The sequence below is a fragment of the Brachypodium distachyon genome, chromosome 1 (assembly GCF_000005505.3).
Source record: "Brachypodium distachyon strain Bd21 chromosome 1, Brachypodium_distachyon_v3.0, whole genome shotgun sequence".
Lineage (NCBI taxonomy): Eukaryota > Viridiplantae > Streptophyta > Magnoliopsida > Poales > Poaceae > Brachypodium > Brachypodium distachyon.
In genome coordinates this window covers 2,442,766-2,460,599 of record NC_016131.3, presented here as the reverse complement: position 1 = coordinate 2,460,599, position 17,834 = coordinate 2,442,766, and the positions used below count along the sequence as shown (strand labels likewise).

The window sequence follows — 17,834 nt, the reverse complement described above, 5'->3', positions numbered from 1 at the left end:
TGAAACAAGAAAATAAGGTCGTCTAGCATGTTATCAGCACTGCTTTACATAGTAGTATATAGATAATCGTGCTATGATATATCCGTTGTTGTCATCTCTGAATATTCTTGCACATTCAAACACTGCTTGAGTTAGCTTCATGTATCTACGTCCGTCCTTGGCATACATGTCGTGCATTTGACTTCACGACCACGTCTAGCTATTATTTTATCCTCTCTGGTAGAGCTTTTTTAGCAAAAGTTGCAAATAGAAGGACGCGGATGAACCACCGCCAACTTGTACTTATACAATTATAAATATATAATTTTTTTTCCAAATAGCTATTTTTGGAGGTCGTCGCATCTTTTTTTTTCATTAAAGTGATGGTCAAAGTGTCATCTTAGAGACCATACCAACATACCAAAAGAACTACATTATGACACATTTATTAGCAAATTACGAATCCGTAGCGGATACCTCAAAGGTGTATGTGCGCTTGTAAAGAACCTGCTCGCTAAGACAGACCGTGCCACTCTGTTTCGAGCATCCGGCTTCATGTGAGCTTCACAAATCAGATCAGCCCAACGCGACTAGCCTCAACCACAAGTCATGCGTAGGCATGGCCTGACCGAAACCATCAAACCTAGGAATGCTGGCGGGATCCCGCTAACGGTCCATTTCTGTTCAATTCTCAAATCTATTCGAAATTTTGCTCAAATAAAAGACACGAGTATTAAATCAGAAATGGGCGTTTCGATCAAACCAGTTGTCACTGGCAGGTTACTTCCTCATTAGCTGGCGGCGAAAAGAAAAACTGAAGCCTTTATTTGCGGTAAAAGCTTTCCAAAGAAAAGAAAAAAACGGCCCTAGGTCCCACCGGAGCGACCCCACGCTCCAGCGGCACGCGAGGCAGCCGACGCTACGCCTCCTTGAGTAGTACCTTTTTTCCGCCCCGAGAAACAGCGGGACCACCGGACCAGCGGCGCGGCTGCGCTGTGCTGAAGCGGCAGCCAGCAGCGCACGCTTCCCTCGCCTCCTCCTCCGCTCCGCTCCCCCGCCAGCCATTAACGCTCGCCTCCCTCCTTCTCGCTCTCTCTCCTCACGCGCCCCGCCACCACACTCCTATTTATCACCGCCTTCTCGCGTGGAACCCTAGTCTGCCGCCTGCCTGCCCCAACTCGCTCTCTCGCTCGCTCGCCCGAATTCGGCGGCGGTGGCCTGTCATTGCCGTGTTAAGGTCCGGTGTGGTGCGGCGCGGGCGCCGCCGCGGATGGGGAACTGCTTGGGCTCCCGGATCACGCACGGGAGCACTCACCCCGCCGCCTCAGGTTCGGCTCTCCTCTCCTCGCCTCACCTCACTCTCACTGTCTGCCGCTGCGAAGGCTGGTTTTTCTGATAGTGTGATCCGATGGTGCCGTGGTCAATCGATTATGCGGGGGTTCATTCGTGCGACTGGTTCCGATGTGCGAGTGACAGTCCATCCCTGATCATGTGATTAGTTCATATGGATTCCATTCCATTCCGGTGGAAAATCGCTGCTATCAGCGGACTCTTATGACGGGGAATTTTAGCTTATGTTGTTCCGAATCGGTTGTGAAAAGGCACAACTTGTTTGCATATGTATGTGATTTGTTTGTTTGGTTGGTTGGTTGGTTGATGAAGCATACTTAATTTGGGTGATCCAGTAGTTTGAGTTGAGTACATGGTTTCAGTGTTCTAGCTAGGTTGGTAGCTTCAAAGTGTTCAAAGTCCAGACTCTAAAGTATGACTTCATAATCGCTTTTAGAGTGGTTTCGTTAAAGTAAGCTTTGGCTATTGTGTTGTGAGGTTTCATAGGACTTGTGCCATTGGGGCTGTAGGCTTTATTAGCCTATTAGGTAGTGGGTACCTTCTCTTGTACAGTAATTGGACGTTGATGGTTCACTCCTTACATGATTGCTTCACTAGCTAGTACCATGTGTAGTAGTACTACATGCTCTTCTGTCTTAAACTTGACAGTGCTTATCCTTATCAGATGACAATACTAAGGGACATGGCAGGCAGTTGACTCTCAGTGGGGGAAATATTTTAGCATTGTATTTGTACCTATTGGTACTCTGTGCTGACCACTTAGCATGACCGATTCAGATCACCCTGGATTCTTTCCTTGACCAAGCAACATTAGGTTGTAGCAATACTAATACTACAGTACAGTGTGCAGCGTGCCCTTGTTGTGACATTCTAGTATGTATATAGCCAGCAGTTGACTTTGATTATTTGCATGTTTTCTTTAAAAAGTGTATCACGTGAATTTAGAGGGTACCTCGTTAGGGAAAATAAGATCACTAGGGTTTGACTAGTTTTTCTATATTGCTATTGTGGTTCCTATCCTGATCTAGATTATATATCGATTTACCCCAAGTTGTTCCTTGTTGTTTGTTAAACCACCTGTTCAGGTGTCATATTTAAAGTCCAATATGGAGCATGCATCTTGATTTTATTTTATGTTGGTTCACACCTGTCTCTTGATTTGGTTCCCCGCTCATATTCACTTGGGTTTTGTTAGTCATTTATTGTGTATGCTTCATGTCTACAAATGATTAGATATAATACCACATTCTCATTCTCTTTCCCAATCTGGTAGAAACTTTCTTTTTGTTGGTGATGATGGGTACTATCAAGTTCAAGTAAATAACCATGTCTGCAATTTGTTTGGCTTGACTGCCATGTTCTTTGCATGGTCACAGCATACTAAGTTGAAGCTGTGATATTTCTAAACTTGGTAGTATATAAATATGATAAGCTTTGGGTTATGTTGTGTGCCATGGCATCGGGTGTACATTGGGTGGGGCAAGGTTACTGTTAATGCGTGCATCTTACCACTTCTTGACGCAAAATACATCTTACCACTTTTTTGATGCAAAATGCATCTTACACTTCATTATTCATATCGCCACACAGTGTTCGATGCAAATATATCTCGAATTTCAGATAATGGCGAAGTGATTATTGCTTGCTTCATCCAGTCCCTAATTGCTGTGCAATGTTTCCTTAAATAACAAGCATTCGAAACTTGCAATACATGATCTTTGATTTCAAACGTAATCTTTGATTTGGTATTTTTTTTATCTATGTTTCATCCAGTAGAAAATTTATTAATGACCTGATTTGCAGGATTTTTCTCAAGGGGTACTGGTAAAGATGGGAGTAGGCTTAGTGCATGCAGCAGTCGGGCTTCATCGTCTTCCATGCCTCCAAGTGCGAAGACTGAATGGGAGATCTTGCAGTCAGCCAATGTTAAGATCTTCAGCTATAATGATCTCAGGTTAGCCACAAGGAGCTTTCGTCCTACCAATGTGCTCGGTGAAGGAGGGTTTGGGCCTGTCTATAAAGGATGGATCGATGAGAATACATTGTCAGCTTGCAAACCTGGCTCTGGAATACCTGTTGCTGTGAAAAGACTTAACCAGGAGGGTTTGCAAGGGCACCGAGAGTGGTTGGTGAGTATAAGTGATGTTCTATTTTATGTCGTTGTCCTGGAAATCATGTTTGATTCATTTTATTTAAAGTCTAATTTTGAAGATCCCACCTTTATGTGATGTCTATGAATTCATTAGTTACAGTTTCAGAAGTGTTAATCAAATACTTGGATGTTTTTCTGACTTCATCAAGTTTCCATCTGTAGGCGGAAGTTAATTTCCTAGGTCAGTTTTGCCATCCCAACCTTGTCAAGCTGATTGGGTACTGTTTAGAGGATGAGAACCGGCTGCTAGTGTATGAGTACATGCCACGTGGGAGTTTGGAGAATCATCTTTTCAGGAGTAAGTTAAACCAGGACTTGGTGCTCTACCCTGGGAATATTTATTTGTTTTGCATACAATATCACTTTTGAGTGTAGTATGTAATAGTTAACTTGCTATATCAATGCTCAATCTAGGAGGCTCGCACATTCAGCCTCTTCCATGGAATCTAAGAATGAAGGTTGCACTTGGAGCTGCAAAAGGACTTGCCTACCTTCACAGTGCAGAGGCCAAAGTTATTTATAGGGATTTTAAAACATCCAATGTTCTCCTTGACACTGTAAGTGAAAGTGAATTATCAATACACTGTGTGTAACGTCTATGATTGTGTGATCTCTACTGAACGGAATGCACATGTTACCGCGCAGGACTATACTGCAAAGCTTTCTGATTTTGGATTGGCGAAAGACGGTCCTGTTGGTGAGAAGAGTCATGTATCCACAAGGGTAATGGGAACATATGGTTATGCTGCTCCAGAATACCTGTCAACAGGTAACCTTTGAATTGCAGTTTTGGGTGTTGTCGAGCCAATTTTCTGCACATTGGTTTGTCTGACAGGAACCATTGAATGCTAATGCATTCATTAATGGAAATTAGTCTAAGCTATAATTGCACTAAAAAAATTTAATTTGTAAAAACACAATTGTTCATCCCTTGCTTTACAGATCTCATTTTTGGCACAGCTTTATCTCTGTTGAAGTTTCTTTACATGCATTAGAAATCAATTCTATGTCAGGATCTTATTTTAATTATCTAACACTACAAGGCCATTCCATGAAATGAAAGATTTATGCAAAAGTTTTCTTTGTGGCCTATGTTCAACCGTGTGAACAAATAACATTTAGAGAAATGGTTAGTGTTCATTTTAATTGTGTTTAACCATAAGTTGGTCCATGACACTGGCTGTTATATTTTGAATTCCTCTTAGTTTAGTTATCTGCAAAAATGTTACCAAGCTTCCTTCTTGGCAAAGAATGTACACTAACTTCTTTATAAAATTGACCAAAAGCTCATGTTTGGCATGTGATAAACAGGTCAACATTTCAGGCCATCTCACATTTTAAATTCTCTTAGTTTACTTTGCTATGGTACTGTCTTATTGGCAAAAAAACATACACTACTTTTTTATGGCATCCACCAAGAGCTTACATTCAGCATGTGATAAAACATTTTCAGGCCATCTTACTGCAAAGAGTGACATCTATAGCTTCGGGGTAGTGCTCCTGGAGATGCTCTCAGGTCGTCGGGCCATTGACAAGAACCGGCCCCAGGGGCAGCACAATCTTGTTGAATGGGCCCGGCCATATCTCACACATAGCCGCAAGGTATTCCGTGTCCTGGATACCAAGCTAGAAGGTCAATACTCCCACAGAGGTGCGCAGACAATTGCTGCCCTTGCTGTCGAGTGTCTGTCGTACGATGCTAAGATGAGGCCATCCATGGACGCCGTAGTCTCTATCCTAGAAGGGATTCAAGGCTCCAGTGAGGCAGACAGAAAACCAGCAACAGAGAAGCATCAAGAGCCCAAGGGTGCAGCCAAAAACGACCCTGGCGCAGGTGCTTGCAAACATCGCCGCAACAACTTGGGAGGCATCAAGTTGGAGCCCAGTGGTCGCAGTGCAAAGCCAAACCTGGGAGACATTCGGAAGGAGCCCGATGGTCAAGGTCCAAAGCCAAACTCGGGAGACGTTCGGAAGGAGCCCAGTGGCCTCACTCCAAAGCCAAACTCAGGAGACATTCAGAAGGAGCCTGGTGGCCGCAGTCCAAAGCCAAGCTTGGGAGACATTCAGAAGGAGCCTGTTGTTCGCAGTCCAAAGCCTCAGTAGAGCTGGAACTGACTTAGCTAGCTAGCTAGGTGGAGTAGTTTGTAAATGCCCTGTGCAGATTCCTAACTCCAGAGAGGTCATCTAGCATTTTCTCTATTGTCAACTCAAAGGTTAAACCGGTGGTATTCACATGCCAGAAAACTCAAACCCCCTGGACCTGTGGTCAGACAGAACTGAATCAGATCCATACCCAAATTGGCTTAAGCTCTACCGTGCTGATCTTTTCTTTCGCCTTGTACCCAGACATAACTGAATCACGGTGCTGGTAATGGTATGATCCTGCTGTGCGTCAGCCGATATCGCCGGCGCCACAGGATCAACCAGGATCGTTTTTCCCCGATAGATAGCATGGGCGGTGACTTTCAGCTGAGGAAGTCTTGCGAGAGCACTCGCAATCTGTCCTTTGTTTTGACCCGAAGAGCCGAGTACCCGACCGATCTGCAAACTTGCTTCTTCCTTTCCCGGCGATGTGGACGGGTAACCCACCCACTGTCAAGGTCCGAGCAAATAAGCCATGACGACGGTCGATGATGATGCCTGCGGGAAAAACGGCATGGTCGGTCGCCGTCTTGGCGCCATTCTCGCGTCCCCAACTCGGGCAACCGGACAAAGCAAAATCAATCATTTCCGGAACCAGCCTGCTTTAGGCCTTTCGCCTTTTTGTTTCCCGTTCACGTAATCCTCAGCTACCTCGCCACACCACCATCGCATTCAGGGACAGGAGCCGACAGGAATGATACTATGATAGACACAAGCGCTGCAAGTTTGCTTTCAGCCGCAAACATCCAAGACAGAGATGGTGATGAATGAATAACAGAATAAGCATAAGGTAATGATACTGGTACTATTGATCTTCTTACAAGTTACAACCCCAATCACCATACATTTGTAGATAGATAAACCAACCAGGTCCAATATGATAAAAATAAAACACTGGCTCGTGCCATGCAAGATAAGATGACACGGGACGGGGAGGGACACACGATTAAAGACGGACAGACAAAGCAGCTGCGGGCTACACTCGCCGCTCCCATTTTCAGCCGCAGCTCTGCAGCCACTTCAGCCACTGATAAAACTCGACACACAGACTTGATGGTTGTTACTGCTACTACCAGCTGTGTGACCTCGGTGACACGGCAGGAGCAATCACACCCCACCCCACCCTAACAAACACCAGACTTGGGACACCACCAACCAGTTTGACCCCTGCTTGCACCTCTCATGCATTCACAGGCTACCAAGGACAGACAAATAAAAAAAAACTCACCAAACCAACCCGGACCATCCCTAATAATCAACCACTGTCATCCATCGCTGTAGTAATTACTCGCTATATATATGTAAGATCCACCATAACATGAAACTCCTTCAGCTCCATCACCGGCACCGACGATTGACGGCGGCGAGAAAGAAGAGAGGGTGGATTTTCAGATGATGATCAGACCCTGAAGTTCTTGCCCTCGAAGGTCTGGCCGAAGTACCATCCTCCGGGGGCGACGTTCCAGGAGGTGGAGGTGCGGCGGTCGCTGGAGGTGACGCGGAAGGAGAGCGACTGGCCGACGAGGACGGAGTTGGATTGCCAGTTCTGGCCCCAGTTGCGTGACATGGGCATCCACCCGGTGCTTGAACCCTTGACGCTGGCGCGCACCAGGTCCCCGGCCCCCGCCACGTTCGTGATCAGCACCAGGTTGAAGTACCTGAACCCGTGCATCGTGAACCGCACCCCTCCCTTCTTCCTGCACGCCACCCTGCACAGCGTTTTGCAACAACACAATTCAGAAATAGAGTACTAGAAAGAAAGAACCAAGGCTAAGAAAAGAAATAAGAACTTAGAACCATGACAGCACGTGTCAGCAGACGGCTTTACATTAGTTGTCGGGGTATGATGGTAAATTTGCGAGGGAGAAGGGACGACGGTGCAGTGTGCTGCAGAGATGTGGACCACTCCGCCAAGGAGAAGGGAGCGAGAGTTCACGCGTTGAGAGGGGCAGATGGGTCATTTACTAGTACTGCTCAGGCAGGGCATGGGGCATGGGTGATCCGTCGATGGATCGATGTCAGCGAAGGGAGACGGGGCGAACCCGTGATCCAGAGTAAACAACAACGGAAGGTCAAACTCAAACATGTGTGTGTGTGTGGGCGCGGCACTGTGCTCTGCAGTCTGCCTGCCAACACTGGGTTCTACGTACCACAAAGCCAACAACTACTCCTACCACGGCATGCATGATTTGGACGTTTCTCCGGGCATTTTGCGGTGTGTCCTGCGCAAAACATGCTACGCTAGTGGACCTCTGTGATGGTCTACAGACAAGCCCGACTTTTTTTCTCTGCAAAAGGGTCCAATTACCCCGCACAGCTCGGCTTCCAATCAGAGCGTAAATTCACTCCACTTTTTCTTAAAAGGAAAACCAGAATGGATTTTCTGATTTTCTAAAAAAAAGACAGAATGGATTTCCATCACAAGCGCGGGTTCATGCACAAGCAACGTCTGATGAAGCCCTTCAAGATCTACCAGTCCTAAAAAGAGTGTCAAAAAACAGTGTGAGCAGAAGGATGAGACCTGCTAGAAACAAACCAGTGCACTAAATAAATGTAAGCAGCATCAGTGTATCATCAAACGCTGCTGTCCTTATCACGAGAGAAGCACATGTCTGCGACTGGGGAGAGCCGGAGGGGTCTGGAACGAAGGTTCGCCCCATTTCTGGCTTGGTACCAAAACTGCTTTTACTCTCGGCTTTCGTTTTTTTCGCCACGCACGGACCTATCGCTATGTCACGTTCTCGCTAATTAAAGCCCCCGCAGCCAACCGGAGAGCGGTGCACATTCCCATCCCTCTGCCGGCACGGATCATATCTCCCTCCGGCCGTAGCAGATCGGAAAAGGCAAGGCAGGAAGAAGAAATAAAGAGCGGCGAGATTTATTGTTACGGGATAAACTTAATTTATCGCCCGTGCCAGACCGGCCCTACGTGCAACACATATCTGCCGTGGTAGTACAATCTTTTTCTTCAGGAAAGAAAATGGCTATGCCTAGAGGCCTAGAGGGTCAGACTGTCAGTGAATAAAATCGCAAATACAGTAGATAATCTGTAGATGGAACGCGTCGAGATGTCTTTTTCTTCTCGTTTTACTCTGGGATGGACGGACGGACGGACGGTGCAGTACAAGAGCAGCAGGAGCAACAGCAGCAGTCCCGTCTTAAAAGACGCGAAAAAAAAGAAAAGGGAATCGTGCTGGGTAAAGTGGAGCGCAGCTCAGATCAGAACCTGCTGCGGTCCGGTCCGGTCCGGTTGCGGCATCTCGTCTCTCCATTGGTCGGAAAAGAAGTGTTTTTTTGTCACTGATACCACAATCAAGACGAATGTCGTTCACTAAATAAACAACAATCCCCAAGAGAAAAAACCAAAAAAAGAAACGTGGCCGCAATTGTTCGCGCTCAGGAGCGAATCTCGTGTTCTAGGCAATTTGGTGAGTAAATCAAATCAAAGTATACGAGACGTGAAATAAACGTACCGGCGGTAAGTGACGGGGACGATGCCGGCGCGGTACTCGGCGATGTGGAGGAACATGGGCATGGCGAGGTCGAAGTGGGGCCGGGGCGGGTTGCACCAGCCGCCATCGTCGGAAGGCAGCGCGTAGTTGGGCGGGCAGAAGTTGGTGGCCGTGACGAGGATGGACGGCGAGCCCGGGTGGCACCACTTCCAGTCGGGCTGGTTCACGCACTTGATCTCGAAGCAGGCCCCGCAGCGCTGCCCGCCGTTGAAGAGCGCCGTGCTCAGCGCCGCGTTGTTCACCCCGTAGCCCTGGCTGTACAGGTTCCCGTACCCGCACGCCCCTCCTGCATCATCCCAAAGTGCCAAGATTAGTCGAAGCCGGAGTCTCTGCCATGAATCTCGTTTTCTTGGAATTGGAATGGGGTTTTGGGGATTTAGTTGGTGAGTTTACCCATGGTGCCGGAGGCGTCGCTGCCGCCGTAGAAGGTGGCGTGGGCGGACTGCCAGTCGCCGCCGGTGTACACGCCGGGGATGCGGGCGTCGGCGGCGTGGGGAAGCAGCAGAAGAAGGACCGAAGCGAGGAGGACGGCGAAGAACGGCAGCGGGGGAGACGGCATTGTTGCGGCGGCGGCGGCCGTTGTTCGTCTCGGCTCGTCTCTCCGCTTTCGTCAGCAGAGAGGGGCAAGACAAGAGAACAGTGGAGGAGTCAAGGGTGGTGTGGTGGAATTGGCTGGAAGGTGAAGGCGGGCGGGGGGGTATTTATGGACGCACGGCACGGCACGGCACGAGGCAGACCAAATAATGGCCGCTATGGCGCGTAGCTGGGCCGGGTGAAAAGAAGGAGAAGGTTATTAGCGAGAGAGTGTTTTTAGCCATTGATGGGGGCGAGTAATGACGGGGGAGGAGGGAAACGGGATAAGATGATACTAGGAGGCGTTCGCGTTAAGGAATGGGGCATTGCTAGTTTTAGCCATTGATGGAGGCAGCTCGGCCGGGTAATACTGCCGTGCTGCTGTCCCATGCGCGCGGCTCCCTCTGAAGGACGGAAATCACCGTGGGCAGTTGGGAGTTGGGACCTTCTTTTTTCTCCTTTCCTTGCTCTCTTAATACACACACTATCTGGCACTGTTTGTGTTTACGGTAAAAGGAATTTTTTGGCACTGTTTGGACTCTGGGACAGTGCTTGCTATGCAGCGCCTGCCACGGCTTTGTTCGAGCAAAAATGGCCCTTATTATTGATGGAGGAGTTAACACTGGAGATCCTCCTGCAGTCGGTAAATGATCGATCTGCGATTTAACTGCCGGATACGGGTGCACGCCACGCATGCGTTGGGTCGGAAACGGAAGGGATGGGATGGGAGTGTGTTGTGGGCCGGGTGCAGGCGCGCGCGGGACTCCGACCAAAAAACGAAGCGCGGCGCCGGCACGGCTGTAGGCAATGTAGTACATGTTGGCTTGCCCGCTGCTTCCCCCGTCCCTTTGCTTCCATCGCAAGCGGCGCCACTTGTGCCCACAGGCGCCGGCCCCCCGCGCTGCTGCACTGGCTCAACGGCGCGAGAGCCGGAACTCGATGCGTCGCGTCGCTTCTCTCTTCTTCTTTTTTTTGACCCGAGCCGATGCTTTCGCTTTTTGCCTGCCAGGTAGCACTACTACGTGCTGATTACTGGTAACTACGTAGGAGCGGCTTTGTTTTTGGAGTTTTTCCGTTGGCGGGTGCCGTGTTTCGATTCGAATAGAAAGGCACCGGAAATCGTCCAGGGAACACAGCCGATCGATCGAGGGCAAAGCAAGACGGCAAAAATCTTCACAGCGGCCTCTTGCTCCGGGTCGCGAACCTTCTTCTCCCTGCCATGGCCTCGTGGGAGCAGTTTGCATGCCCGTACGTGCTCTGCCCTCGGCCGTAAACCGCGCGCTGGCTGGCTCGACAAACGTTGTCTACGTTGATTTCTGGTTAGGATCACAAGCTGTGGCGCACGCTTTGGAGTGAGCTATGGTCTCCAGTACTACTTACTACGCAGTGGTACCAGCAGTTCTTCGAGGAAACCTTAAGCCTCCTCCTGCCACTGCCATCATGCTGTCTGCCTGCTGCTGCCCTGTTCAGAAATCAATGGTCGGTAACTATTTTCCGTTCTTGCACCGGCAAACGTAAATTCCAGTTGTCGTACACTGCCGAGGAACTGCAAATCCGCAGAGTGTGCCGGCCTCCGAGACTCATTTTCGTCCCCCGACTTTCTCGTACACCAAAGCACCGTAACTAGCAGACCGTCGAGGATGTACGTATCAATTTTCACTCCTTGCGAGGTGTGTGTTGCATATGCTTAATTCGGAGACAGAATAATATTCGTACATATGGGCCCAAGTTAAATTAGGCCAGGCAACAGGAAGATCATGAATGAAAACCGTAGAAATAGACGATGATTGGGACAAGCGAGCGAGCGCTGCCGTTTGCTCGACGGCACACACCGGCCCTGCGGCCCAACACATGCATGCAGGCAGGCAGGCGATCCTGATCGATCGGCCGTGTGCTTTGCTTAGCTTGATCCGTACGTAAGTCGACAAATGTGAGCGCGCATCGGCGCTTGCATGGCACGTATGGGCGTGCCGCGCGTGATTTGCACGTATTAGTAGAGCTGGACACCACCAGCTGGTGGCCAGTTAACCACATAGGAGGAGGCCGGGTTGGGTTGGCGTATGAACTAATTTGTCCGTACGTATAGACGTTTCAATGCTCAGCAGTAGGAGCTGGGTATTAGCAGGTGTAGTTCACTGGCCGGGGCCAGTGCATAGACGCACGCTGGAGTAGTACAAAAAAGATGGGTGCGTAGAGCTAACAATCTCGGAATTCACTTGCTTGCCTACAGCTAGTATGGAGGTACATACTCGCGCACATGCTCGTACGTACGCTCCAATTTGTCGGCACCGAAAACCTCGACGACTGTAATGCACAAGCAGAACTGGTTCGCTTCCCTAAAAAATGACTTATCTGTTTTTTCTTTATATAAACTACCAGCTGTGTAGATTATTGCTCTAATTAATTAACCATTGTTCTGCGGAGAATTCATTTAATTTTTAGTTAGAGATAAGTCGACGGATTTGGCCGCTGGATCTTACTCTAACGATGACACAGGGGAGAAGAAGGTTTAGATATGTCACTCGAATATTAATCCAACGGTTTTCATATGTCGATTAAGATAATTTTTATCTTAAAAATTGGATGCCTAAGATATACATAACCACACCCATTAATTAACCATACTAGAGTACAATATTCCAACAGATTGTGCTACTACATATCATCTTTGTTCTTCATGCATGAATCAAAATTTCCAGGTTTCACATCATGTGCGTATCTGATCAAAATGGTTAGTGTAATAATTACACACTCTCCGTTTCATAATTCTTGTCTCAAATTTACCAAAAAACTGAATGTATCTATTCCTAAAAAGCGTATAGATACATGTAATATTTCAAGAAAAAATTATGAAACGGAGGTAGTATTTGAGTTATCGTGTGCATGTGCTGGCACGCACGCACGCACTCGTGTTACGGTATTACACTGCCCTAGGATACCTTTCGCGCGCGGCTCTCTAACCGTACGCACAGCACGCACGCACAATTCCACGGCCCGCGTGATGGACGGACGATCGATCGCCTCGGAGCCGGTACGGAATTGATCGCGGGCGCACGCACTTGAATTAATCTCGATCGGCCGATTTGCCAATTTACTGCTGCGCGTGCGTGAGCGTGACGCTTGCATGCCTGCCTGCCTCGCACGCGTGTATAAATGGGATCGGCATCGACGGCATGCCGGATCCGCCAATCGCACGACGTGTACGTACGTGATCCCCGTTGGATGGATCCAACGAACGGGATACGTCTCCTTTTCCTTCAATTAATTAGGAACCAAGGACTGGCGAATTAAGTTACACGGAACACGCTGCATGGGTGCATGCCATACTTTATACTGCATGGGCCCCGGCCTCCCTTGGACTCTACGTTTTCGGTCGATCTCAGCTCCATCGTCCTCGACGCCAGGGGAAAGACGGTACTCTCTGCTATCTACACTAGTTTCTCCGATCCCGTAATCCCACATGTTTTTACCTGCCGGCCGGCGGCACGGACACAAGTCAACTCCGGGCTGCTGCTACAAAACTACTCTGCCAGCGTACTCCTGGCCGCCTAAGCTAGTACTCTGCTCGCGGATTCGTTTTACTTTACACATCTCAATCATTGGCCCCGCTTTTCAGGGAAAAAGCTGGCGAAACATTCAGGTGATTTGGGACTCGGCGACTGCGCTGTGCCATCGCTGGAAGCTGCTTTGCAAGAAGGTGGCGTTGGAGATGCTGGAGAACTTCACCAGAGCTATGGAGCACAGACGTTCCGATTTGCTGCGAATCGCCTGGAACTGAAACCACGCTCCGGGACCTGGTCTGTCGATGAGCTGCGCTACCAACTGGAGAAGACCAACTGGTTTTCGGAGCCTATCTCTCTCTGAATTTGAGAAATCCTGCCTGTAATGAGCACTTAAACTTGTTTTGACCATTTTCTGCTGGCCTGTGTGACTCTGCACTGTAACTTGGCATCTTGGTGACAGCCACTTTGGTCTCATTTAATAAAATGGGGCTGGGGTCTCCCCTACTTTTCTAAAAAAATCATTGGCCCTGCCGTTGGTCAGCTCTGTTACGGATTAGAGTGGTCCAAGTAACTTAAGTAGTAACATAGATGCAAATTAGGCATTATGGTAACATGGCATGATAATTAATGAAGAAAAAGAGAGATGTGATAACTATATATATGTTACCATCACAACACATTTTTCAAGATATAATGAGTCTATAAAACAATTAATTAAGTTTATATGTTACCACAAATTATGTTACTCCCACTATTGCATAGTAACATAGACTAATAACATATACATGTTACTATTTTATGTTACCGTGCACTGCGACGACTAACTAGCCTTACGTCGCTCACTCGCTCTACGCACTCTACGAGTGTAGTATTGTCAGCATGCGTGGTTGTTACTCACTGCCTAAAGGAGTACTAGTGCAGTACTGCAGCACTGTTAGGCCGTATTATCCTCGAAGCCGCGAGTACCTATACGATGTGGAGTCCAATTGCAGCTACGCGATCGGACTAGCCAGCACTAGCCACGTGACCGATTAATTTCTAGCATTCCTCATCTTGTCCACCAGCGAAACGGAAGGGATCGATCGATCGGAGGGCCGGATCGAGGCCGGCCGCACACTCACACTCGATCGACGTCCCTAGCTAGCTATATATCGCGCGCATTTAGAACTGCCTGCTTTTGGAGTTTACCTTTTCTTTCTTGGGATCGATAGGTTTGACCTTGACGGCTCTAGACCTGTCGTGGCACACTACCATTATCGATCAGTACGTGGTTTTGGAGTACGTGTTCTGGGCTTCTGGCTGGCAGACTGCAGACAGCACTGTAGAGTAGAAGGCGATAAGTGTAAACAAACCCTGTGGCTAGCTCTCTGGTCTTTTCGGCTGTTCAATTCGTTGGACAGACCAAGATGGGGGTTTTAGCCTCTCGGAATCCGAGCAAACATGTGGACATTCGCTTCACTACTCTAGATCGAGCTAGTAAAGAATTGCGGCCCGACCATGCATGCATTGCTCGGCGTCGTCACACGGCCATATACAGCACAGTGCCCCGTAAAGAAGCTCCGAGATCGATTCACACACAGATGAAAACAGTCGATAGAGATACCAGGACAAGCAGGAAACGAAACCAGAATTCTCCTGTCGTGTCAAACAGAGGGGCCGGACAAACCCAAGAACGTGCTTCTAGCCAGAGATATCCAAAGCTCTCTGTTCCGTCTCTTCTTGGCTCTGTTCGCTTTTTCCCGATCGGCGATGCAAGCGAAGGAACCCGGTGGGAAATATTCCCGAGCCATCGGTCGCGGCAACTATGAATTGAAAGTTTGAAGCAAGAGTCGTCGACGCGTCTTTGCGCGACTTTTGTGGCGTTGTATGCATATGACAAGAGCTGATATGATCCACATTGCGCTACTAGCTGGAAACTGACACGATCGCGCTTGCATCGACTACGAGTTAGTACTAGCAGCAGCACATTGTTGGCACATGCAAAAGTGCTGCTCCCTGACATAATCCCCCATTTTCATACGTTTCACACACTGAAAACGCCATCCCTCCTTGTTCCTCGTCTAAACCGTTCCGCTTTTGGATCCACAGCGTGGTTGAACCTGGATCGAGGAAAATCTGATCTTGTCGACCGAGAGAATTCATGATTCGCTTCGTTGAGAAGTGGGAGTCAATTAATCGCAATTACTAACTTGTTCCTCCGCTTATATTCTGAGTAATCAGGTAATTTCGATGAATATTTAATTCAGAAAAACAATGTATAAAACATGTAGCATATTATATCATGCAAACTAGACAAATTAAATAGCAACGCATAACAATAAAACTCATCTAATTTCACGGCATGAATAATAGAACTACTAATCAAAATCAACAAGAAATATCAGATTACGTACGGTGCTGTACTCTTTTCTTGTGTTTGTTTGTTGAGGTCGGTGATGAGTCCGGCGGCGTCGATGTTCACGCCGGCAGCAGCAGCAGCCTTGACTGCCTCCTGAGCAGCGGCCAGCGCCTGTGCAGCAGCAGTTGCCTGGGCTTGGAGTTGGGCAGCCTGTTGCTGCTGAGTTAGAGCGGTAGCCTGAGCCGCGGGATCTCTGAGGTCGTCGGCCATTGGTGATGAAGATGCCGACGAAACAGAGACGTGAAGAAGCGAGCAGTCGCGTGAGAACGCTCCCCAAAAACCTTATCGACCGTCTCCCGGGCAGGATCTCGAAGGTCGGGGTTCCGGAGGCCTGCTCTCCCGGCGATCTGTGCACGCAGTCGACGGGATGGAGTAGCAGTTGGCGGCGAACAACGAGATTGGATCGTGGAGGCCGCGGTCGTCTTATTCTTATTATATAGGCACGCAGGTGGACTTCGGTTCGGTTTAGGAAACCAAAACCGACTCCGCAATCATCGGGATTTGTTACGCGACCGCAACGGATTCCGACTGCCAAAAAGATAAGCATGACCCGGCACGGCTCGAACTTGATCCACGGCGCGTGCCGTGCCGAGGAGGAGGAGGAGCGCGCGTGGGGATTTCTCTTGCTCACTTGCTCAAGTGCTCAAGAGGTGAGAACCAACATACCTTATACATTGGTCCAACTTCTCCTAAACTAGCAAGATGTGATTATTCCCACTTCCTCATCCCACTACATGAATGGTCTTTTGAGATTTTTCAAGAATTAATTTCAGATTGGACCTTGGTCTAACCCAAAATTCCAACACTATATATATGAATGACAACAGGGGTTGTTATACTACATGCCGGCCTTGATCGACCGACGTCGCCAGTTAAAGCAACACAGTGTCAGTCATGTGTGGGCTCTGGCCGCCGGCCGATCGATCCCCTGATTTCGGATCGAGCATATATATATAAGCTGCTTACTTTGTCACGGTGTTGCAAATCTTGCGCGCCAGCACCACCAGGTGGGCATGTGGCTGCCTGCCCGGGGGCGATCGATCTGGTTGCGATGCATGGCGCACCACCGCCCCTATCCTGTATTCCTGTGCGTCCTTTTTTTGTGTGCATCGTAAGATGGCGCGTTAATTAGGCCAGGTGACGGTTCCTGTTGCTGCCACCGCCTGGGCAGATCGATCGCGGTCGACAAGGGTTTGACTGCACCTCCCTGGCCTGGGGGCTTTTAAAGTGCGATCCAGACATCCAGTAGTTAGCTGGGGGATGGAAGTCAGGGAGTGCTGTTGTTTTTGGCTTCTTGTCACTGATGATGATTAGCTGCGAAGCACATGCTTAGACGTACGTCCATACCTGAGGTCAATCGGTTCAGATTTCAGGCACTTGCTCATGGTTGCCGTCAGGGGCATCGCATCACAGAGTTGTTTTGTTACTCCCTCATCATGCGTCTCGGAGAGTTGACCAGGAGGATGTAAAAATCTGAAGTGCGTGACTGCGTGTACTACTTTCCCTGTCCAAAATTTCTCCCTTTGTGTGCTGAGCCCTGGAGCATGTTTGGCCAGTTCAACCACTGAGTGAAGTCAGCACTCACCAGTACGTCTACAGTTTCCTCTCCTATAGTCAACCTGGTCTGTTGTTGCGAGTTGGCATACGTATGAGGAGCACCTTTTGTACTGATAATCCACCGCCTAGAAAAGTGAATAGGAGGCCATTTCGGCGCCACCTCCTTGTTAGTTGCTGTTGTTGTTGTTGTTGGGTCTCGGGCTCGCAGGCTTTCGGCGGTGGAGGGAGGGGTCCCGGGCTCACGTACGTACGGGGCGGGAGTAGGAATTGACCAGCGACGTGAGCAATGATCGAGAGCACACCGGATATTCAGATCACTCGCTCCGACACCGTGACCTGAGACGAGGATTTTTGCATTGACCCGATGGGCTTAAGCTCAGCTGAGGTACTAGTAACGATCAGCGTCGCACGGCACGCAGCTCGATGAGCCATGCACGCCGCCGCCCTTCTGCTTGTGCCGTGCAGGCACGTCTGAATCAAAGGAAAGGAAAGGAAAGGAAACAGGGGACGTGGGGGGTTGAAGCCTTGCAGGGGCGAATCGTGGAAACAAGGCGTGGTGTGGTGTGGTGCTGTACGAGGCGACTATGGGTGCGGTAGGGTTGGTGTGTTGTGCACATCGGCATGTGTCCTTTGTGTGTGCAGGCAGATAATCCTAAAGTTCCTAGTAA

General features: G+C 48.9%; 2 protein-coding genes and 1 long non-coding RNA gene across 3 annotated transcripts; 2 read left to right on the top strand and 1 right to left on the bottom strand.

Annotated features, from left to right (window-relative positions):
* The first annotated feature begins 940 nt into the window (after positions 1-940).
* Positions 941-5,810, top strand: LOC100836500 (receptor-like cytoplasmic kinase 176). The gene is made up of 6 exons (XM_010229286.3): positions 941-1,307; positions 3,133-3,458; positions 3,644-3,779; positions 3,896-4,038; positions 4,127-4,250; positions 4,935-5,810. Exons 1-6 carry the CDS (start codon positions 1,250-1,252, stop codon positions 5,582-5,584), a joined length of 1,437 nt encoding a protein of 478 aa, XP_010227588.1. The 5' UTR covers positions 941-1,249; the 3' UTR covers positions 5,585-5,810.
* A 585-nt stretch (positions 5,811-6,395) lies between these two features.
* On the bottom strand, positions 6,396-9,823 carry LOC100839070 (expansin-A7). The gene is made up of 3 exons (XM_003563524.4): positions 9,529-9,823; positions 9,097-9,421; positions 6,396-7,332 (listed from the first exon to the last, which is right to left on the bottom strand). The coding sequence occupies exons 1-3, from the start codon at positions 9,692-9,694 to the stop codon at positions 7,023-7,025; spliced, it is 801 nt and encodes a 266-aa protein (XP_003563572.1). The 5' UTR covers positions 9,695-9,823; the 3' UTR covers positions 6,396-7,022.
* A 3,237-nt stretch (positions 9,824-13,060) lies between these two features.
* On the top strand, positions 13,061-13,729 carry LOC112269746. Its single transcript, XR_002961688.1, has 2 exons — positions 13,061-13,242; positions 13,325-13,729. It is a non-coding gene; the product is annotated as an uncharacterized LOC112269746 (long non-coding RNA).
* Positions 13,730-17,834: the final 4,105 nt, after the last annotated feature.